The sequence below is a fragment of the Salvelinus namaycush genome, chromosome 4 (assembly GCF_016432855.1).
Source record: "Salvelinus namaycush isolate Seneca chromosome 4, SaNama_1.0, whole genome shotgun sequence".
Taxonomy (NCBI): Eukaryota; Metazoa; Chordata; class Actinopteri; order Salmoniformes; family Salmonidae; genus Salvelinus; species Salvelinus namaycush.
The window spans coordinates 68,889,855-68,914,521 of NC_052310.1; the positions used below are offsets into that span (position 1 = coordinate 68,889,855).

General features: G+C 42.0%; 1 protein-coding gene and 1 pseudogene across 1 annotated transcript; one reads left to right on the plus strand and one right to left on the minus strand.

Annotated features, from left to right (window-relative positions):
- The first annotated feature begins 1,470 nt into the window (after positions 1-1,470).
- Positions 1,471-20,402, plus strand: LOC120045981 (annotated as a pseudogene).
- Positions 20,351-21,125, minus strand: LOC120045704 (hemoglobin subunit beta-2-like). Its single transcript, XM_038990645.1, has 3 exons — positions 21,014-21,125; positions 20,675-20,897; positions 20,351-20,533 (listed from the first exon to the last, which is right to left on the minus strand). The coding sequence occupies exons 1-3, from the start codon at positions 21,103-21,105 to the stop codon at positions 20,405-20,407; spliced, it is 444 nt and encodes a 147-aa protein (XP_038846573.1). The 5' UTR covers positions 21,106-21,125; the 3' UTR covers positions 20,351-20,404.
- Positions 21,126-24,667: the final 3,542 nt, after the last annotated feature.

Consider the following 24,667-nt stretch of genomic DNA (forward strand, 5'->3'; position numbering starts at 1 on the left):
AATCAAAATATATTTTATATTTTGTAAGATTCTTCAAAGTAGCCACCCTTTGCCTTGATGACAGCTTTGCACACTCTTGGCATTATCTCAACCAGCTTCATGAGTTAGTCACCTGAAATGCTTTCCAACAATCTTGAAGGAGTTCCTACATATGCTGAGCACTTGTTGGTTGCTTTTCCTTCACTCTGCTGTCCAACTAATCCCATACCATCTCAATTGGGTTGAGGTCGGGTGATTGTGGAGGCCAGGTCATCTGATGCAGCACTCCGTCACTCTTCTTTCTGGTCAAATAGCCCTTACACAGCCTGGAGGTGTGTTTTGAGTCATTGTCCTGTTAATAAACAAATTATGGTCCCCACTAAGCGCAAACCAGATGGGATGGCGTATCACTGCAGAATGCTGTGATAGTCATGCTGGTTAAGTGTGTCTTGAATTCTAAATAAATCACTGACAGTGTCACCAGCAAAGCCACCCCCACACCATCACACCTCCTCCTCCATGCTTCACGGTGGGAACCACACATGTAGAGATCATCCGTTCACCTACTCTGCGTCTCACAAAGACACTGTGGTTGGAACCAAAAATCTCAAATTTGGACTAATCAGAGTAAAGAACAGATTTCCACCAGTGTAATGTCCATTGCTCGTGTTTTTTGGCCCAAGCAAGTATCTTCTTCTTATTGGTGTCCTTTAGTAGTGGTTTCTTTGCAGCAATTCAACCATGAAGACCTGATTCAAGCAGTCTCCTCTGAACAGTTGATGTTGAGATGTGTTTGTTACTTGAACTCTGTGAAGCATTTATTTGGGCTGCAATCTGAGGTGCAGTTAATTGCCCATTTCTGATGCTGGTAACTCTAATGAACTTATCCTCTGCAGCAGAGGTAACTCTGGGTCTTCCTTTCCTGTGGCAGTCCTCATGAGAGCCAGTTTCATCATAGTGCTTGATGGATCTTGACATTTTCCGGATGACTGACCTTCATGTCTTAAAGTAATGATGGACTGTTGTTTCTCTTTGCTTATTTGAGCTGTTCTTGACATAATAGGGTTGAGGTTAATGCGTTTGAGCTGTTCTTTTACCAAATAGGGCTATCTTCTGTATACCAACCCTACCTTATCACAACTCAACTGATTGGCTCAAACGCATTAAGAAGGAAAGAAATTCCATAAATTAACTTTTAACAAGGCACACCTGTTAATTGAAATGAAACTGGTTGAGAGAATGCCAAGAGTGTGCAAAGCTGTCATCAAGGCAAAGGGTGGCTACTTTGAAGAATGTCAAATATAACATTTGTTTAACACTTTTTTGGTTACTACATGAATCCATGTGTGTTATTTCATAGTGTTGATGTCTTCACTATTATTATACAATGTAGAAAATAGTTTTTTTTTTTACTTTTAAAAACTTGAATGAGTAGGTGTGTCCAAATTTTGACTGGTACTGTATATGTGGACACCCTTTTAAATTAGTGGATTCAGCTATTTCAGTCACACCCGTTGCTGACAGGTGTATAAAATCGAGCACACCGTCATATTCTCCCTAGGAGAGGTGGGTGTGGAGTCAGGCGCAGGAGAGTAAGAATTGCAAGAAGGGGGTTTATTTACAAGTCCATCAAAAGAACAGGCACAGGACCACAACAGCAGCCACTAAAAAACAGGAGCGCAGTCCAGTCGAACACAGAATAAACCATTCCACTGACTAAACTAACGTGTGGAAAACAGTCCCGTGAAAACACCTGTTCAACAGAACAAACAAAACGCAACCCAAACCAATGACAGATACAAAAAATGACCTTGATCAATACACTTCTAAACTCTGTTCGCCTTAGCTTTGCCAATTTAGCAATTGAAGTTGACTTCAGGCTAAGAGGTCCTTTGTTGAACTAGTATGAACAGCCTCTGTCAGAAAGACATCAAAGTGCTGACTAGAATATGGCTAAAATATCCAAGGTTTATTGTCAGTGGGGCAATAAGACAATATCACCAGTGATTATAAATTTCAAGACACTATCATAAGTTGTTCACTTATATCCCAGACACTCAGTCAGACTCTTGAGGTCCAGTCAGACCAGACAGACGCGATGGGAGTAGAGAAAATGGAGCTGGATGAGGGAGACTCGACTGATGAGTAGCACCAAGTCTCCCAAGGTTCGGCCTCCCAACATGTTTGAGCGCATTATCCAGCCTTGCCTGTCAGAGGTGGTGGGCACCATGTTCTTCGTCTTCTTCGTGTGTGTGTCAGTAATCGAGAACGTTGAGTCTGCAGGCATTGTACAGCCGGCGCTGGTCCATGGCCTGGCAGTTGCCGTCATGGTGGCATGCATGGATCAGATCAGGTAGGACTCATCTGTACTGACCTGGTTGATCTTTCCTGTGTGATCTTAACTCACCTGGCTTTTTCTTGCAACTTGAAGCTTTGGTTGCAGAAGCTAATGGTATGCTGTGCAGATAACCATTTTTGGTTCACTCAAAATATAAATTGGAATATATTTTGGAATTTAAATTTTCAGATAAAATGTATGTATGAAAAATTGTTTGTTATAGACAGAAATAATTCAATATAATTTAATTTGAATAACTAAATCAGTGCTCAGGCTTTTATTTTTGTTGGGTTCTGAGAGTATGAAATATACTTATTCATGTCACTGATGGATGCCACGTTCTGACCTTAGTTCCTTTGTTTTGTCTTTTGTTTTAGTATGGTCAGGGCGTGAGTTGGGTGGGTTGTCTATGTTAGTTTTTCTATGATTTTCTATTTCTGTGTTTGGCCTGATATGGTTCTCAATCAGAGGCAGCTGTCAATCGTTGTCCCTGATTGGGAACCATATTTACGTAGCCTGTTTTCTGTTGGGTTTTGTGGGTGGTTATTTTCAGTCTTTGTGTGTCTGCACCAGACAGAACTGTTTCGGTTGTTTCTTTGTTGTTTTGTTATTCAGTGTTCAGTTTTTTGATTATTATTAAATATCATGAACACTTACCACGCTGCACCTTGGTCCTCACCTTCTTCCACCGACGACAGTCGTTACAATGGAGTGCTGAGGTTTAGAGGGTCTACACCAGTTAAGGGTTATAGTTAAGGGTTAAGTTAAGTTAAGTTAAGGGTTATAGGAGGAAGGTATATAGTGTGTACCTTGGAAGCTTGGAATGTGTTGAGTTTTTGTCTGAATGCAGCTGTATTGATCCTTTGGGCAGAATAAACTTGGTTAAGCTTTTATAAGGTCCGTTTAGTTTTTTACTCTGAGAATTAGAACCTAACATTTCCATGAAATGGATCCCATTTCAACCCTCCCTTCACCATCTAACTGTGTGGCGGCATGCAACTGTTCATGGTCATCCCATACCTTATCAGCCAGTTAATAGGAGGGGTGCGGGGAGCTGCCATGTCAAAGGTCAGTTGAGTTATTAATGTTCACCTGCGGTAACCTCTAATGAGCAGTTACAGTGGTACAAATGGAGAACAAATTATAATTCTATAGCGGAAAGGACATTCTCTTCCACCAACCGGCTCTCTTTGAGCCTGGATACAAGGTTAAGGAAAGGCATGCTTATAAAGTTAAGAAAATCAATCAATTCATTATATGTGTAGGCCTAGCACTTTTTATGAATAGATTTGTCACTAATGTGAAGTGGTGTCCTGCTGTGCTTAGCACCTGCAACATGTAGGTCAGCAGTTGACATTGTATACTGTCCTTCAGATGATATCAAAGGAGAACTACACCAACGCCACTGGAGCAGCGTTTACCATCCTCCAATCAGAGGACCAGCTGGCGGGGGCAAATCTTTGGCGAGATTACCATTACGTGCCTGGTTTCCATGGTAGTGTTGCTAGGGGCAGTTAACTCAAAGAGCAAAAGTCCCATGGTGCCTTTCCTGGTAGGCTGTACTGTCATCATCAACATTCTATCAGGGTGAGCTGAGAGAATATTTTAATTTTACAATATTTAAGAATATAACATTACATTTTTACATCTGCCCTATTAAATCTAGGGCTGGTATCACAGACAAGGCTTAAGCCTAGTCCCAGACTAAAATGCCTGTTTGAGCTGTCTTAACTCAAAAAGACTTGCACAGTCTTATCGTAAAATAGTTGTAGATTTAGCCTGTTCTGGCTTAAACAAAGCCGATTGCAAGAGGGAGGATTAGAGCTACTCCAGGACTAAATTGAAGAGGAAATGAATCCTTCAAAGAGGCAGGTTTAACTTCTGCTTAGTTTTGTTTGTGAGGGAGCATGGACGATTTGAAATATCTAAATGAAGACCAACATGCACTACAGAGGCCAGCCAGACGAGTTCTTGTGGATAGGAGTAATCCATTAAATGACTGATGGAATAGCTTTTCGAGACCGCTTTCGTATGTACAAAAAAAATGCATTGGAGATAATACAGTTGAAGTCCTAAGTTTACATACACTTAGGTGGGAGTCATTAAAACTCATTTTTCAACCACCCCACAAATTTCTTGTTAACAAACTATAGTTTTGGCAAGTCGGTTAGGACATCTACTTTGTGCATGACACAAGTAATTTTTCCAGCAATTGTTTACAGACAGATTATTTCACTTATAATTCACTGTATCACAATTCAAGTGGGTCAGAAGTTTATACTAAGTTGACTGTGCCTTTAAACAGCTTGGAAAATTCCAGAAAATGATGTGATGGCTTTATAAGCTTCTGATAGGCTAATTGACATCATTTGAGTCAATTGGAGGTGTACCTGTGGATGTATTTCAAGGCCTACCTTCTAACTCAGTGCCTCTTTGCTTGACATCATGGGGAAATCAAAATAAATCAGCCAAGACCTCAGAAAAAAAAACTGTAGACCTCCACAAGTCCGGTTCATCCTTGGGAGCAATTTCCAAATGCCTGAAGGTACCACGTTCATCTGCACAAACAATAGTACGCAAGTATAAACACCATGGGACCACGCAGCCGTCATACCGCTCAGGAAGGAGACGGGTTCTGTCTCCTAGAGATGAACATACTTTGGTGCGAAAAGTGCAAATCAATCCCAGAACAGCAGCAAAGGACCTTGTGAAGATGCTGGAGGAAACGGGTACAAAAGTATCAATAACCACAGTAAAACGAGTCCTATATCGACATAACCTGAAAGGCCGCTCAGCAAGGAAGAAACCACTGCTCCAAAACCGCCATAAAAAAGCCAGACTACAGTATGCAACTGCACATGGGAACAAAGATCATACTTTTTTGAGAAATGTCCTCTTGTCTGATGAAACAAAATAGAACTGTTTGGCCATAATGACCATCGTTATGTTTGGAGGAAAAAGGGGGAGGCTTGCAAGCCGAAGAACACCATCGCAACCTTGAAGCACGGGGGTGGCAGCATCATGTTGTGGGGTGCTTTGCTGCAGGAGGGACTTGGTGCACTTCACAAAATAGATAGCATCATGAGGTAGCAAATTGATGTGGATATATTGAAGCAACGTCTCAAGACATCAGTCAGAAAGTTAAAGCTTGGTCGTAAATGGGTCTTCCAAAAGGACAATGACCCAAAGCATACTTCCAAAGTTGTGGCAAAATTGCTTAAGGATAACAAAGTCAAGGTATTGGAGTGGCCATCACAAAGCCCTGACCTTAATCCTATAGAGAATGTGTGGGCAGAACTGAAAAAGCAAGTGTGAGCAAGGAGGCCTACAAACCTGACTCAGTTACACCAGCTCTGTCAGGAGGAATGGGCCAAAATTCACCCAACTTATTGTGGGAAGCTTGTGGAACGCTACCCGAAACGTTTGACCCAAGTTTAACAGTTTAAAGGCAATGCTACCAAATACTAATTGAGTGTATGAAAAGTTCTGGCCCACTGAGAATGTGATGAAAGAAATAAAAGCTGAAAGAAATATTTTTCTCACTATTATTCTGACATTTCACATTCTTAAAATTAAGTGGTGATCCTAACGGACCTAAGAAAGGGAATTTGTACATGGATTAAATGTCAGGAATTGAGAAAAACTGAGTTTAAATGTATTTGGCTAAGGTGTATGTAAGCTTCCGACTTCAACGGTATCTTTGCTTGACCCTAGACCTTCCTCTCTGTCTCAAAGAGGAAGGTCTTCACCCAAGTTCTGATCGCTTTGAGGTTTATGGCATCTGGAATCTGGAATCATGAAACTGGTGATTTGTGTGGTGCCAGTGAAGCAACTGTTTGTAGAATGGTAAAGACTCCTGAACTGAGGAGTCTTTACATCAAGTTTCCTGATGCTGCTGGCCAAGCCAACTATAAAGTGCAATTCTATGAATGTGTTCACTTCCCAGGAGTGATTGGCTGTATAGATGGATGTCATGTTCCCATCAAGTGTCCATCAACTCCTGATGCTGAAGAGTACAGGAACCGTAAGAACTGGTTTTCCATCAATGTTCAGGGTGAATGCACTCCTAATTTAGAGTTTCAAACATTGTTGCCCAGTTTCAGAGAGGACAACGTAGTGGACCACTACTTGGTGACAGTGGATATGGTCAGAGTAACTTTTTATTCACTCCACAAATAAATCCCACAAAAGCTGAGCAGCAAAGATACAACAGAGCTCATATCTGCACGAGAGCGATGGTCAAGCATATGTTTGGAGTATGGAAAAATCGATTCCAGTGTTTACGCAATACACTTTGTTTCAAGCCAAGAAGATTCTGCAAGGTGATCATTGCTACAGCTGTGCGGCTGTGCGGCACAACTACCTGAAGTCCTCCAATGGAAGATCAGGATCAAGCAGATGTGCCCATAGCTGAGGCAGGCAATGACCAACGAGGACTTGCACACAGAGTTGCTTTCACATTGCAGCACTTCAACTAGATGAGATGCATTTAAATATGGAATGTATTCATTATGGCTTATTTTTGCTTTGATAATGTTTGTTCTGTACCAAATTAAAATAGTGTGCAGGCTGGTTTAAAATGTAGTTTGTGGTGATTAAAATACTCTCGCTCATGAATATTCAAATGACAAACCCTTTTTTTTTTTCTTTTTTTTTTTACATATCATATTGTTCACCATGGCTGGTACCACAATTGTCTCATTACTGTATCTTTTTTGGATCGTACCTCTCTCTTCCAACTTCATATCCAATTCAACCTGTAGATTCCTCATTTTCCTTTCATGTTCTTCCTTCAGATATGTCATTTTATGCTCATGAAATTCTCTGGCTAACTTTTCATGTATGGTCATCTTTTTTGTTCTCTGCTGAAAGGTGGGTGCAGCATCTTCTCTCAGGGATGCTATAGCAGATGGAGGGTACACACTCACTGTACACTGGCTCTTCCAACCTGTTCACATTGCTTTCCTCTGGAGAAAGAACACTGTTAGAAGCATAAATAAACTCATATGGTCCTTAGAATGAACGAAGAATAAAGATTGACACAAACAGTGAAATATATTTACCAAAGGAAGTAACCAATTTACTTTCTTTGGTATATGTACCATTTGTGCTCAGTTCTTCATCTGAACTGTCCAGATGGTCATCGTCTGGTATACCATCCAGAGGTTGCTGGTGCTCTATTATTCCAGACAGCAAGTCACTCAATTAATCAGTCTTGTCTTTTTTTGGTGGTCCACCACCAGTAGTAAATCACTCTCTTCTGATTTCTGCATTCTCTCTTTTTAAAGCCAGTTTAATGTCATTCCACAGAGTATTTAAAGGCAGATATCATTCAATATAAGTGATGTCACAAAAATATGAATATGAGAAATGTGAAATACTGATAATAATGAAGATATCTCACCTGAAGTTGTTGTACTCTTCTGATGGTTACATTTTCATTTGCATTGAATTCACTGCAAATTGCAGCCCAACCACTCATTTTCCTCTGCTCAGTAGCAGCAGTATGGTTTTTACCTTCAGTAACTGGATGGATTGACAAAATTAGTTTTAGTATCGTTTTTTCATACTCACTAAAGTTTTTTTAACTAATTATTTTTGCCTCTGCCATTGTGTTGTCTCAAGATTCACACCAGTAATGGTGTTTTCTATTCCATTCCGGGTTTTTATGAGCACCATTAGACCAACAGTATGTGCTCATACTTAACCTAATCATGCTTAACCTAGGTGTTCTCATTTAGGCTTACTTACCTTATTACTCCATGACTCCATAGTCTCCAACTAACTAAGCCAAATTTAAGCCACGTTCATGAAAGATACTTAAATGTCCTAGTTTAACTAGTACACATTAAGGCCTACTCTTGGCTTAATCTAAGCCCTGTCTCTGAAACTGGCCCTAGCTAGACTATTACAATAACCACATGCTCAGAAATCACCAATAGTCCGTTTCATTACCATTGTCAAGTTTGTATCATGTGCCTGATAATGTCCCCTTTACCAAACAGCATCTCTGTGTAGACTGTTATCCTAGATATTAGTGTGTGCAGCAGTTAACCAGTCTGTGTGCTGGTGCAGAAGGGATGTGTCTGGGACCTGTCTGAAGCCAGCCAGGGCTCTGGGGCCAGCAGTGATGGCCAACTACTGGACCTACCATTGGGTTTGCTGGGCTGGTCTTATTGCAGGAGGTCTACTGAAGTGTTTTTTTTCTTTATTCAAATTCCATTTTGAAGGTAACAAGTTCAAATGTATTACATACATCTATAGATCCCTCTACAGTGTAGTTGATATACTGTATACTGAAGACCGAATTTAGCAAGTTGACTGTGTAAAGGTAAATGAGGAGACGTAAAAGGTTTAATACAGAGCTTTCTGGATACAGGTGGTCATGTAAAAATGCAGCGGCCAATAGCACCAAAGGCTAAAAGGCCAAGGCCAAGGCCAATAGCCTGGTGGCTAAAGAGCATTGCTAAAAGGCAAATGTCCAAAAAGGGCAATTATGCTGTGCCCTAGACACCATATGCGAATTGATTGCCCATCTATCTTCAGAACTCGTGCTGTTAGGTGACCTAAACTGGGACACGCTTAACACCCCGGCCATCCTACAATCTAAGCTTGATGCCCTCAATCTCACACAAATGATCAATGAACCCACCAGGTACAACCCCAAATCCGTTAACACGGGCACCCTCATAGATATCATCCTAACCAACCTGCCCTCCAAATACACCTCTGCTGTCTTCAACCAGGATCTCAGCAATCACTGCCTCATTGCCTGCGTCCGTAATGGGTCTGTGGTCATCGACCACCCCTCATCACTGTAAAACGCTCCCTAAAACACTTCAGCGAGCAGGCCTTTCTAATCGACCTGGCCCGGGTATCCTGGAATGATAATGACCTCATTTTGTCAGTAGAGGATGCCTGGTTATTCTTTAAAAATGCTTTCCTCACCATCTTAAATAAGCATGCCCCATTCAAAAAATATTGAACCAGAAACAGATATAGCCCTTGGTTCACTCCAGACCTGACTGCCCTTGACCAGCACAAAAACATCCTGTGGCGTTCTGCATTAGCATTGAATAGCCCCCGCAATATGAAACTTTTCAGGGAAGTTAGGAACCAATATACACAGGCAGTTAGGAAAGCAAAGGCTAGCTTATACAAACAGAAATTTGCATCCTGCAGCACTAACTCCAAAAAGTTCTGGGACACTGTAAAGTCCATGGAGAATAAGAGCACCTCCTCCCAGCTGCCCGCTGCACTGAGGCTAGGAAACATTGTCACCACCGATAAATCCGCGATAATTGAGAATTTCAATACGCATTTTTCTACGGCTGGCCATGCTTTCCACCTGGCTACCCCTACCCAGGTCAACAGCCCTGCACCCCTCACTGCAACTTGCCCAAGCCTCCCCGATTTCTCCTTCGCCCAAATTCAGATAGCTGATGTTCTGAAAGAGCTGCAAAATCTGGACCCCTACAAATCAGCAGGGCTAGACAATCTGGACTCTCTCTTCCTAGAATTATCTGCCAAAATTATTACTAGCTTGTTCAACCTCTCTTTCGTATCGTCTGAGATCCCTAAAGATTGGAAAGCTGCCGTGGTCATCCCCCTCTTCAAAGGGGAAGACGCTCTAGCCCCAAACTGCTACAGAACTATATCTATCCTACCCTGCCTTTGTAAGGTCTTCGAAAGCCAAGTTAACAAACAGATCACCGACCATTTCGAATCCTGACCTTAGTTCCTTTTTTATGTCTTTATTTTATTTTGGTCAGGGCGTGAGTTGGGGTGGGCATTCTATCTTGTTTTTCTATGTTTTGTTCTGTTGTTAGATTTCTATGTGTTTGGCCTAGTATGGTTCTCAATCAGACGCAGGTGTCAGTCGTTGTCTCTTATTGGGAGCCATATTTAGGTAGCCTGTTTTTCATTGTGTTTTGTGGGTGATTATTTTCTGTTCTGTGTTTTGCTTCACCGTACAGGACTGTTCGTTTTGTCGTTTTATTGTTTTTGTTCAGTGTTCAGTATTCTTATTAAAACAATATGGACACTTACCACGCTGCGCATTGGTCCTCCTCTTCTTCCACCCACGACGAGCGTGACACCCACCGTACCTTATCCGCTATGCAATCTGGTTTCCGAGCTGGTCATGGGTGCACCTCAGCCACGCTCAAGATCCTAAACGACATCATAACCGCCATTGATAAAAGACAATACTGTGCAACTGTATTCATCGACCTGGCCAAGGCTTTCGACTCTGTCAATCACCACATTTTTATCGGGCAGACTCAACAGCCTTGGTTTCTCAAATGACTGCCTCGCCTGGTTCACCAACTACTTCTCTGATGGAGTTCAGTGTGTCAAATCGGAGGGCCTGTTGTCCGGACCTCTGACAGTCTCTATGGGGGTGCCACAGGGTTCAATCCTCGGGCCGACTCTTTTCTCTGTATACATCAATGATGTCGTTCTTGCTGATGGTGATTCTCTGATCCACCTCTACGCAGAAGACACCATTCTGTATACTTCTGGCCCTTCTTTGGACACTGTGTTAACTTCTTTGGGCTGCAAGCCTGAATCCGGGCACAATATGACAACAGCCACTTCAAGTGCAGGGCGCGAAATTCAAAATATATTTTTTAGAAAATATTTAACTTTCACACATTAACAAGTCCAATACAGCAAATGAAAGATAAACATCTTGTGAATCCAGCCAACATGTCCGATTTTTTAAATGTTTTACAGCGAAAACACCACGTATATTTATGTTAGCTCACCACCAAATACAAAAAAGGACAGACATTTTTCACAGCACAGGTAGCATGCACAAAACCAACCTAACTAACCAAGAACCAACCAAACTAACCAAGAAACAACTTCATCAGATGACAGTCTTATAACATGTTATACAATAAATCTATGTTTTGTTCGAAAAATGTGCATATTTGAGGTATAAATCAGTTTTACATTGCAGCTACCATCACAGCTACCGTCAGAAATAGCACCGAAGCAGCCAGAGTAATTACAGACACCAACGTGAAATACCTAAATACTCATCATAAAACATTTCTGAAAAATACATGGTGTACAGCAAATGAAAGACAAGCATCTTGTGATTCTAGCCAATATTTCCGATTTCTTAAGTGTTTTACAGCGAAAACACAATATAGCATTATATTAGCTTACCACAATAGCCAGAAACACAAGCCATTTACCAGCAGCAAAAGTTAGCGATCGTAACAAACCAGCAAAAGATATATAATTTTTGACTAACCTTGATAAGCTTCATCAGATGACAGTCCTATAACATCAGGTTATACATACACTTATGTTTTGTTCGAAAATGTGCATATTTAGAGCTGAAATCAGTGGTTATACATTGTGCTAACGTAGCATCTTTTTCCCAGAATGTGCGGATATTTTTATGACACTCAACTATTCTGACCAAATAACTATTCATAAACGTTACTAAAAAATACATGTTGTATAGGAAATGATAGATACACTAGTTCTTAATGCAATCGCCGTGTTAGAATTCTAAAAATAACTTCATTACGACATCCAGCTTAGTTATAGCGAGAGAGTGCCCAAAATCTGGGCGCAAACTACTAGTACACATGTTCGACAGATATATGAAATAGCATCATAAAATGGGTCCTACTTTTGATGATCTTCCATCAGAATGTTGTACAAGGGGTCCTTTGTCGGGAACAATCGTTGTTTGGTTTTAGAATGTCCTCTTCTCCAGTCAATTAGCACGGAAAGCTAGCAAAGTGGCGCAAAGCTCTCCTTCGTGAACAAACGCAGACAAAGCAACACGCCTAACGTCCCGAAAAATTTTCAATAATCTAATAAAACTATATTGAAAAAACATACTTTACGATGATATTGTCACATTTATCAAATAAAATCAAAGCCGGAGATATTAGTCGTCTATAACGACAGCTTTACAGAAGGCAATACCAGGTCCCTTCTCGCGCCTTCCAGAAAACAGGAAATTGGGGTCACGTCATGCCAAGAGCTTTTATTCGACCTCAGATCATGTTATACACTCCATTTCTTCTCTCACTGCCTGTTGACATCTAGTGGAAGGCGTATGAAGTGCATGTATACTAATACATATCAAGCACATTTATAGGCAGGCCCTAGAACAGAGCATCGATTTCAGATTTTCCACTTCCTGTCAGGAAGTTTGCTGCAAAATGAGTTCTGTTTTACTCACAGATATAATTCAAACGGTTTTAGAAACTAGAGAGTGTTTTCTATCCAATAGTAATAATAATATGCATATTGTACGAGCAAGAATTGAGTACGAGGCCGTTTGAAATGGGCACCTTTTATCCAGGCTACTCAATACTGCCCCTGCAGCCCAAAGAGGTTAACTAACCTCCAGACGAGCTTCAATGCCATACAACTCTCCTTCCGTGGCCTCCAACTGCTCTTAAATGCAAGCAAAACTAAATTATGCTCTTCAACCGATCGCTGCCCACACCTACCCACCTGTCCAGCATCACTACTCTGGACGGTTCTGACTTAGAATATGTGGACAACTACAAATACCTATGTGTCTGGTTAGACAGTAAACTCTCCTTCCAGACTCACATTAAGCATCTCCAATACAAAATTAAATCTAGAATCGGCTTCATTTTTCACAACAAAGCATACTTCACTCATGTTGTCAAACATACCCTTGTAAAACTGACTATCCTACCGATCCTTGACTTTGGCGACGTAATTTACAAAATAGCCTCCAACACTCTACTCAGCAAATTGGATGCAGTCTATCACAGTGCCATCCGTTTTGTCACCAAAGCCCCATATACTACCCACCACTGCGACCTGTATGCTCTCGTTGGCTGGCCCTCGCTTCATATCCATTGCCAAACCCACTGGCTACAGGTCATCTATAACTCATTGATACGTAAAGGCCCGCCTTATCTCAGCTCACTGGTCACCATAGCAGCACCCACCCGCAGCACGCGCTCCAGCAGGTATATTTCACTGGTCACCCCCAAAGTCAACTCCCCCTTTGGCCGCCTTTCCTTCCAGTTCTTTGCTGCCAATGACTGGAACGAACTGCAAAAGCCACTGAAGCTGGAGACTCATATCTCCCTCACTAGCTTTAAGCACCAGCTGTCAGAGCAGCTCACAGATCACTGCACCTGTACATAGCTCAACTGTAAATAGCCCAGCAATCTACCTCATCACCATATTGTTATTTATTTTGCTCCTTTGCACGCCAGTACCGCTGCTTGCACACTCATCTTCTGCACATCTATCACCCCAGCGTTTAATTTGCCATACTGTAATAATTACACCACTGTGGCCTATTTATTACCTCACCCCTCTTATCCTACCTCATTTGCACACACTGTATATAGACTTTCTCTATTGTATTATTGACTGTATGTTTGTTTGTTCCATGTGTAACTCTGTGTTGTTGTTTGTGTCGCACTGCTTTGCTTTATCTTGGCCAGGTCGCAGTTGTCAATGAGAACTTGTTCTCAACTAGCCTACCTGGTTAAATAAAGGTTAAATAAATAAATAAATATATTTTTAAATGCTTCTGGGCCTCAAGACTATATAGTCATTCTGATTTATGTAAACATCGTTACAGGCGTTGGTAGATATGAAACTGATAGAACTTGCAGATCAACAACAGTTTAACTTCTGCTACTTTGTCATGTTATGTGAAAAAGATAGGCGTTAAGGATTTTAGCAAGTTCAAGGTTGTATTGTTAGTTCCTGAGGCCTAGAATTATGTCCTGGTCGTCACTAGTTACCACAGCCACAAAGTCATAATTATGGCTAAACCCCGCCTATTTCTACAGTTTCTTAAAATCAGATTTTAACCCTAACTTTAACCCTAACCACAGAGCACATTTTTGTTTTCTTGAATTTTTACTATATAGCCAATTTTGGCTTTGTGGTAACTAATGACCACATCTGAGTGAAAGAGATTTATAGAAAACCACTTTTATACATTAGACCGTTTGAAGTTAAGTTTAATCAATTAGACAGTCAGGCAGGCAGGCTAATTATATTAGGCAGGCGAGTTATATTAGGCAGGCTAACCATATTAGGCAGGCAGGCTAATTACACTGAACAAAAATGAAAACGCAACATGTAGAGTGTTGGTTCCTTGTTTCATGAGCTGATAAAAAAGATCCCAGAAATGTTCCATGCCGCATGAAGCTTATTTCTCTCACATTCTGTTCACAAATTTGTTTATATCTCTGTTTGTGAGCTTTTCTCCTTTGCCAAGATATCCATCAACCTGACAGGTGTGGCATATCAAGAAGCTGATTGAACAGCACGATCAGTACACAGGTGCACCTTCTGCTGGGGACTGAAGCATGCATGAGAGCAACAGCTGTTCACGCTCTCCGTAGTTGATGTGAGCAAGACCTTAAAACAGGTCAACATTCACAAGGCTGCGGGGCCAGACGGATTGACGTGTACCAAGAACATGCGCGGACCCACTGGCAAGTGTCTTCATTGACATTTACAAACTTTCCCTGACCGGGTCTGTAATACCTACATGTTTCAAGCAGACCACCATAATCCCTGTGCCCAAGAAAGCGAAGGTAACCTGCCTAAATGTCCACTGCCCCGTAGTACTCACATCGGTAGCCATGAAGTGCTTTAAAAGGCTGGTCATGGCTCACATCAACACCATCATCCCGGAAACCCTAGGCCCACTCCAATTCGCATTACCGCCCTAACAGATCCACAGATGACACAATCTCAATCGCACTCCTCTGCCCTTTCCCACATTGACAAAAGGAACACCTACAGTATGTGAGAATGCTGTTCATTGACTACAACGGGTGCGGCTGAAATAAACAAATCCACATATTTGAAGGGGAGTCCACATACTTTTGTATATATAGTGTAGTTCCTACATGATAGAACGCTTGCTTTGTTATCTAACTGATCTTGTGTCCTTTCTGTCATCCTATGAACCCATTCTCGCCACTATATTATTTTGTACTTTTAAAGTGTTTTACATGGTGCCAAAGTCCAGGGACAGCATTACCACCACAATTCAAGAATTACCCACGTGAGCCAATGTCACGATCGTCATCAGGGTGGAAATGACCGCACCAAGGTGCAGCGTCGTAAGCGTACATTTCTTTTTATTTTCAATGTTGCCAACAAAAACAAGAAACAACAAAAACGAACGTGAAGCTGACTAGGGCTATACAGGCCACTAACACAGACAACTACCCACAACTAAGGTGGAAAAACAGGCTGCCTAAGTATGATTCCCAATCAGAGACAACGATAGACAGCTGTCCCCAATTTGTAAGTCGCTCTGGATAAGAGCGTCTGCTAAATGACTTAAATGTAAAATGTAAATGTAAATGTAAATGTCCCTGAGTGAGAGCCATACCCGGCCAAAACATAGAAACAGAAAACATAGAAATAAAGAAACTAGACTGCCCACCCTAGTCACACCCTGGCTTAACCAAAATAGAGAATAAAAGCCTCTCTATGGCCAGGGGGTGACAGTAACCCCCCACCCCCCCAAGGTGCGGACTCCGGCCGCAAAACCAGACTCTATAGGGGAGGGTCCGGGTGGGCAACTACTTCGGTGGCGGCTCCGGTGCGGGACGCAGACCCCGCTCCACCTCTGGCTCCCCCCACTTTGGTGGCGCCTCTGGACTGGGGACCCTCACTGCAGGCCCGGACTGGGGACCCTCGCTGCAAGCCCCGGACTGGGGATCCTCGCTGCAGGCCCCGGACTGGGGACCCTCGCTGCAGGCCCCGGACTGGAGGCCGTCGTTGGAGGCTCCACACTGGAGGCCGTCGCTGGGGGCTCCGGACTGGAGACCGTCGTTGGAGGCTCCAGACTGGAGGGACTGGGGATCGTCGCTGGAGGCTCCGGACCTGGGCCTGTCGCTGGAGGCTCCGGACTGGGGACCGTCGCTGGAGGCTCCGGACTGGGGACCATCGCTGGAGGCTCCGGACTGGGGACCATCGCTGGAGGCTCCGGACTGGGGACCGTCGCTGGAGGCTCCGGTCTGGAGGCCGTCGCTGGAGGCTCCGGACTGGAGACCGTCGTGGGAGGCTTCGTGCCTTGACTCCTCACTGGAGGCTTCGTGACATGGATCATCACTGGAGGCTTCGGGCCATGGATCATCACTGGAGGCTTCGTGCCATGGATCATCACTGGAGTGAGGAGATGTATAGGCAGCCTGGTGCGTGGAGCTGCCATAGGGCTTACCAGGCTGGGGAGACATACAGGAGGCCTGGTTCTGGGAGCAGGCACAGGACTCACCAGGCTGTGGAGATATACAGGAGGCCTGGTTCTGGGAGCAGGCACAGGACTCACCAGGCTGGGGAGACATACTGGAGGCTTGGTTCTTGGAGTAGGCACCGGATCAACTGGGCCGTGGAGGCGCACTGGAGGTCTCGAGCGTAGAGCCTGCACAACCCGTCCTGGCTGGATGGTTACCTTCGCCCGGCAAAGGCGGGGTGCTGGCACAGAACGCACTCGGCTGTGCAGACGCACCGGAGACACAGTGCGCAGAGCCGGCGCAGGATATCCTGGGTCGTAGAGACGCACTGGCGGCCAGATGCGCTGAGCCGGCACCATCCATCCTGGCTGGATGCCCACTTTAGCCCGGCCGATGCGGGGGGCTGGAATGTAGTGCACCGGGCTGTAAACGCGCACTGGAGACACGTGCGCTCCACCGCATAACACGGTGCCTGACCAGTACCACGCTCCTTACGGTAAGCACGAGGAGTTGGCTCAGGTCTGAATCCTGACTCTGCCAAAAAAAACATTTTGGGGGTGGCCTCCCGGTCTTTCGTGCCAGCCGTGACCCTGTGTAATTCTGGGCCCTTTTTCTCGCTGCCTCCGCTTTTCTCGCTGCTTCCACCTGCTCCCAGGGCAGGAGATCCTTTCCCGCCAGGATCTCCTCCCACATCCAGGATCCTTTCCCATTCAGGATGTTCTCCCATGTCCATTCCTCCTTACCACGCTGCTTGGTCCGTTTGTGGTGGGTAGTTCTGTCACGATCGTCGTCAGGGTGGAAATGACTGGACCAAGGGGCAGCGTGGTGAGCGTACATTTATTTTTATTTTCAATGTCGCCAACAAAAACAAGAAACAACAAAAACGAACGTGAAGCTGACTAGGGCTATAGAGGCCACTAACACAGACAACTACCCACAACTAAGGTGGAAAAACAGGCTGCCTAAGTATGATTCCCAATCAGAGACAACGATAGACAGCTGTCCCTGAGTGAGAACCATACCCGGCCAAAACATAGAAACAGAAAACATAGAAATAAAGAAACTAGAATGCCCACCCTAGTCACACCCTGGCCTAACCAAAATAGAGAATAAAAGCCTCTCTATGGCCAGGCCGTGACAGCCAAATTACACAGTAAACAAGAATCACCTGCCTTCAACCAAATTCTGAATAATTTGAATAATTTTTTTACCTCGAAGTGAAAAATCTAAATTATTATTATTACTGTTTTGGACAGGCATGTAATACAGGCTACAAAAGTATAAATAACTGTAACGGCAGATTTCTTCCTCTTCGTCTGAAGAGGAGGTGTAGCAGGGATCGGACCAAAGCGCAGCGTGATTAGTGTTCATTATGTTTAATAATGACAAAAAACGTAAACACTACAAAATACAAAAACAACAAAATGTGAAAAACCGAAACAGTCCTATCTGGTGGATAGACACAAAGACAGAAGACAACCACTCACAAAACCCAACACAAAACAGGCTACCTAAATATGGTTCTCAATCAGAGACAAATACTAACACCTGCCTCTGATTGAGAACCATATCAGGCCAAACATAGAAATAGGAAAACTAGACACACAACATAGAATGCCCACTCAGCTCACGTCCTGACCAACACTAAAACAAAGAAAACACAAAAGAACTATGGTCAGAACGTGACAATAACCCTAAATCCTTTCGTGTCACCTTGTTTTATTTCATTTTTTTATTCACCACTGATTTAAATGTTGATTCTTGGCACATTCAATGAATTAATGTCCTATCAATTAAAAAAATTAACACGCAGGCATGTTTATCACCACACGAATGACGAATGACGAAGTTTCCAGATATAAAGGAGCTTCATGTGGAGTCAGTAATGGGTGGAGGGTCTTGTAGGAGATTACAAAGATGCGTGTTTGTTGCAGATAACACGTCAGAGGGTGGGAAAACATGGTCCCGATTTTTATGATTGTAACTAAAAGTTTATTTCTCACGCTTTGAATTAGGCCTAAGGAAATCTCAAACGATGGCATCAAATTGATCTGAAATGACAGCCCATCAACTACGGCACAGGGTTGGAATGAAACTAATGCCATGCCAATGCCATACATTTTAGAGTAGTCAAAGGTTTAGTGTTTGGTCCCATATTCCTATATTCCCACATTCCAATGTGACAAACAAACGTGTTGGATACATTTGCAGTTTGTTTTGGTTGTGTTTTGGATTATGTGTTGCCAACACAATCTCACATTCAATTCGTGCATTATGTACATAATGCATTTCAGCAAATTTCGTGCGTTTTGGTGCGGCTTCATTCGTGAGAAAAGACACGAATTTATGTGCTACTTAATTCGTGCGAAAATACACAAATTTAACCAGTAGGCTACACACAAGCCTTTGCAACAACCATAGACACGATAGCCTATATTTCATTTTTGTTCTTCTTTATGGCTAATTCAACGTTATGAATATACAGAAATTGTGTCTTTATTTAACCCTGTTTTAAAATGTGTAGTTGTATGCTAATATATCGTGTTTTAAACTTGCTGAACAGAATTTGTGAGAAAAAAAACACATTTACGTGCGACTTAATTCGTGGGAAAAATTGTTTTATTAATGTCAATGCTGTTTTCTATGCTTGATTTCACTTAATACTTTGGGATACTGGTGCACTTGTAATCAGAAAGGCTCTTTTTTTCGTGTAGGCAACAGTGCACGATTTTCTTCATAACGGATGTATTACGTTAAACAGGTTATTGTAAAAGAATGAATTATGTTGGCTTACACTTATGGCACTTCCAAGGCCTTTCCGTTATGATTATTACGGTCATGTCAATCATGTTATATACTTAGGCTACTTTAACGCGTTCAATCAGTTAGCAAGTCAGAAATGTAATTTTCCTAGTACCGACTAGGACTTGAATGATGTATTATGCTGAAGGCAGCTGCTGCAGGGGCCTGCATGGACTAGGTTGCTGTGTGTCATGTAGGCTACCGCAATCATATAGCTCATGTAGGGATCTGGTACAGGAAACTTGAATCTCATCCCTTTATAATAAAACAATGGGACCAATATGTCCAACTTTTTTTTATGAATATGGGGCAGTTTGCTGCACCAAACAAACTAGCTTTTTCTCTATGTACAAGTGTAGGTCAATTGTATCAAACAAAACGGGAAACAATCTTAAAAGGGGATTAAGCATTTATGGAATTATGTTTTACATGACGGATATCAATATGACAACAGCTACAGTACACTCATGTCAATATAAGGTAAATAGTTTTGACAAATGCATATTAACTTTTAAAGACTCAAAGGTCAATAATGAAGAAAAAAAAGTATTGTGAAAAAAAAAATGAAATTGCGCATTCCATCCATGATGCGTTGGTGTTCGTTTTATGGTCCACGTTTCCTTATTAGTTAAAAAAAAATACAGTGGTTACTTCATAGTTTTGTTTTTGTACCTTTTATATGTTAATAAACATATTCATGTTTGTCACGTGTTTTACAGCCAGCAACAGTATACAATTCAGCCGGGCCAAATCTGTAAACTTGTAGGCAATGTGCATCCATCCATTCGCCAACTTGTTCATCTTGGCTAATGTATTATTTATAATGTGCAGATCTAACATCTATATATGAAATAACCATTGAAAACATTGACACTTTTAAAGTTGTCTATTATCCATGCTTAAAGTGCAATTTGTCTAGGCCCATATGGATACAATCACGCACGAGTAAAATACACATACAAAATCAACAAACAGATGCTTCTATGCTTCTTTTATTTTTTAATTGAGGAGTGAAACACATGTCTCCTCTGTCAGGTATGGAGGACTGACTCTAGTGGTACTGCCTGCCCAGAGCGGACACCACCACGGACAAGAACTTCTGGAAGGAGGCCTGATACTCGGGGGTGAAGGCGGTACCCATCTTCGCAGCGATGACGATGGTCAGACAGTCAGACAACAGCTGTAAAAGAGAACAAACCAAAGCAGAAGTGACACGTTTTGAATGTCTTTGGGGGTAGCTTGATCGAGTGGTGTAATGACATAATATGCTTTACCTTGCACGCACATAAAAAGTGCACTTCAATGTTCTTTTGTATATTACCTTGAAGTTGTCGGGATCCACGCGCAGTTTCTCGGAGTGCAGAATGCTCAGCTCGGCGTAGGTGTTCTTTATGTCGTCCATGTTCTTCAGAGCTCTTTCCAGACCGCGCAGCACGGTGGTGCCGTGCTTAGCGATCAGAGGGTTGTTCATGATGGCCTCTGCGTTGTACAGGTTGCCGAAGGCCCCGAAGTACCTCTGGGTCCAGGGGTAAACGATCAGACACCTGAGGGGAGCGGAGAGAACAGTGTGAGGCTTAACAACAACATAACATGACGAAGAAGATGAAGATTTAGGGGACTAACACTCCAAATTAAAGTCAAGTTAAGTTTATTGTCTTACCTTGACAGGCACTTTGGGCCAACGTCGTCATAGTCTAGCTTGGAGAATATGTCGGAGATGGCTGCGCGCTCTTCATCTGTCCACACAACCATGTTTGCACGTGATGATTTAGCTTAGGTTCTAGTGAGAATCAGAATTGTGAACAAATTTGGAAAAATCATTATTTTTATGGTATTTTTGCGCTCCGCCCCCAAGACGAAGAAGTGAATATGATTGGTTGGAGATAACCCATGTTTTAGATTAGACATTGTTGAACACTGGGCTCTCCTTTAGGACTATAGGCCTACTATCAAGTGGTTTTCCGTGAAACTGCAAAAAAACGAAACATTTCGGAAACCAAAAATAGATCATGAGGGTAACATGCAAAATTTTGAAGGTTTACATATGCAGTAGCCTATTTAGTAATACAGGCCTACTTTCCATTAGTCTATTTCGCCATAATTTGGGGATTTTGAATAATTGTCATTGGATTTGATTGAGTTCGCATTGATAATCATTAATAAGTCACGATGTCTCTCATGATTGCAAAATAAATTATGTATGACATTGGCATGGCATTGGTTTCATTGCAACCCTGCCTCCTGATAGTGCACTTGTTCCATAGTTGAAATAGCAAGGACATGGGCTATAATTAAGTCGCTCTGGATAAAAACGTAAGTCGCTCTGGATAAAGCGTCTGCTAAATTACTACAATGTAAACATTTTAATGAAATGAAAAGAGTTACAAATAAAATGTTTGTTACAATCCAAAAATCGGAACCAAGTTTTCCCGTCTTCTGACATGTTATCTGCAACAAACACGCGTCTGTGTAATCTCCTACAGCAAGACCCTCCACCCATTAGTGACTCCACATTAAGCTCCTTTAGGGTGGAGTGGGGTAAATTGAGACATTTTTCACAATCAGCGTCACTCCATCAAGGGAAATATAGTTTTATTACTAACAAAGACATCTACGTATTTTTTAGCATGTTGTGTATCCCTAGAAATAATCAGCATTCATGTAAACATTACAGTTTTTAAAACATAGTTTGTCCAAAAAAGTGGTTTATTGGCATAATTTACCCCGGGTATGGGACAGGATTAATAAAGCCACCTTCAAATTTCTGTACTGAATGAAATGTTACCAATACCTTTTAAAAAATCTTTATTTCCCAAAGACAATCAAAATAGCTTTTTTGTTGTCTTTGAATCATTTAAAGCATATTTTAACACAGGCTTAACACCTAACAAACACTTTGTAACCGCTTTTAACATGTATTGCATTATGCCTTGGAAGAAAACACTTACATTTGCTTAGCTTGTATATATAGCCTCGTTATTGTTCTTTTATTGTCTTACTTTTATTTACATTTTTTACTTCAGTATATTTAGCAAACGTTTTATTAACTATATTTATTGAACTGCTTGTCGAGGACATAAGGGCTTGTAAGTAAGCATTTCACGGTAAAGTCTACAGATGTTGCATTCGGCGCATGTGACAAATGAAATTGAATTGGATTTGAAGGAAGAAACCACATCGAAAAAGTGGTAAGCAAGTTAGGTCCCAAAAAATTATTTTCGCACAAGTCCAATTCATTTATTGTGTTAGAGGTTTCATGATGCTTGTATCGAAACCAAATGAGATAATTTAAATATTTTTCTATATATCAATTGGGGTCTCTATAAACTTCAACATGAGGTCTTAAACCTAGCATGATAGTGCATCCTTGTAGCTGTGTGGGCTACGAAACATTTTAATAGACACTGTTATCCAGAGAGAGTTACAGAAGTCAGTGTATCTATTTCCATACTTTCTATCTGTACTGGTCCCCCATTGGAATAAAACTCACAACCCTGGTGTTGCAAGCACCATGCTCTACCAATTGAGCCACAGGGGACCCTATATAGTTGAAATGTTTGCCTTGGGGTAAATTGAGTCAATGGCCATGGGGTAAGTTGAGCCAAAGATTGAGCCAATGGCAAGCTAACGGGTCCGAGTCAATGTGTGGGGTACATGTAGGTAGGGGTAAAGTGACTGTGCTTAGACAATAAACAGCGAGTAGCAGCAGGTTGTCAATGTAAATAGTCCGGGTGACCATTTGATTCATTGTTCAGCAATCTTATGGCTTGGGGGTAGAAGCTGTTAAAGAGTCTTGTGGACCTAGACTTGGCACTTCGGTACCGCTTGCCAGTCTATGATTTGGGTGACTGGAGTCTTTGACCATTTTTTGGGCCTTCCTCTGACACGCCTAGTATATAGGTCCTGGATGGCATGAAGCTTGGCCCCAGTGATGTACTGGGCCGGACGCATTACTCTCTGTAGCGCCTTACTGTCGGATGCCAAGCAGTTGCCATACCAGGCGTTGATGCAACCGGTCAGGATGCTCTCGATGGTGCAGCTGTAGAACCTTCTGAGGATCTGGGGACCCATGCCAAATATTTTCAGTCTCCTGAGGGGGAAAAAGTATTGTCGTGCCCTCCACGACTGTCTTGGTGTGTTTGGACAATGATAGTTTGTTGGTGATGTGTACACCAAGGAACTTGAAACTCGATGTGAATGGGGGCTTGTTCGGCCGTCCTTTACATGTAGTCCACGATCAGCTCCTTTGTCTTGCTCACCTTGAGGGAGAGGTTGTTCTCCTGGAACCACAACACACTCAGACTCCATGAAATGATGACCTCTTCATAAATACACTGTATGTGGTTAAATAATTAACAATCGTCATTCGTGCCATGATAAACATGCGTGCGTGTTAATTTACCCCCTAAATTGATGACATTAAATCAATTAATGTCTTATCCAAATTTAAATGAAATTTACATCAATATTAAATCATTGGTTAATGAAAATATTTGCTGGAGACACAAAATTATAACAAGTTTATTTATACTTTAGTAGCCCATAAAAATAGACTTACTATTGCAGGAAAATCAAAACGTCACTCCACCAATGATAGTTAACTTGAAAACGCCTACTTTAGGCACAGTGCCAATTGCTCTCTGCCAGGCGTTAACCCTGAGGTTAAAGCCTACATTTTCACCTCTTTCCGAAATATCCATACGCAATAGCCTATTTATTCATATACTTTTCATTCCTTTCGCCATCATTTTGGGGTTGTGAATAATGTAATATGTTTAATTGCATTTGAATGATTTTGCGTTGCTAATCTGGTATACTGATCTAGTCAAGGGCATGGGCTGTACTTTCAGATCAATTTGATGCCATCGTTTGAGATTTATTGAAAGATTTACAAACAAACCTTTAGTTACAATCCTCAAATTGGGACCAAGTTTCCCATCCTCTGAATGGTCAGTAGTGACAGACTTGTTTAGTAAAAACCTAATTGAAAAACATTTTTAATACACTTTATACTTAATTGTGGCTTCAACAAATTATATCCATCAGTTGCCAATTAGAAATGTATGGTCCACGGCAGACGGTTTAGCTTATATCAGTTCTTTCACTACTGTCCGACAGAACAACAGTTAATACAGCTGAACAAGTAACGATTTCCTCCACATTATAGTGTTAATGACACAAGATAACTCATTAAGGGTTTTGTCATGTTTTATTACAAAATAAAAGCACATTAATAAAATACTGTATGTATAATAAATTAATGGAACAGTGTTACTACAACCGCCACTCCGTTGATCTATGTGCGTGCGTGCGT

What these genes read in the sequence shown, in the direction of transcription:
- LOC120045704 (XM_038990645.1), bottom strand. Translation starts at nt 21,105, where the DNA reads ATGGTTGTGTGGACAGATGAAGAGCGCGCAGCCATCTCCGACATATTC. An exon ending in GGCCCAAAGTGCCTGTCAAG is followed by an intron (nt 20,898 to 21,013) that starts GTAAGACAATAA and finishes CGCTCCCCTCAG; the next exon opens with GTGTCTGATCGTTTACCCCT. An exon ending in TGGATCCCGACAACTTCAAG is followed by an intron (nt 20,534 to 20,674) that starts GTAATATACAAA and finishes TCTCTTTTACAG; the next exon opens with CTGTTGTCTGACTGTCTGAC.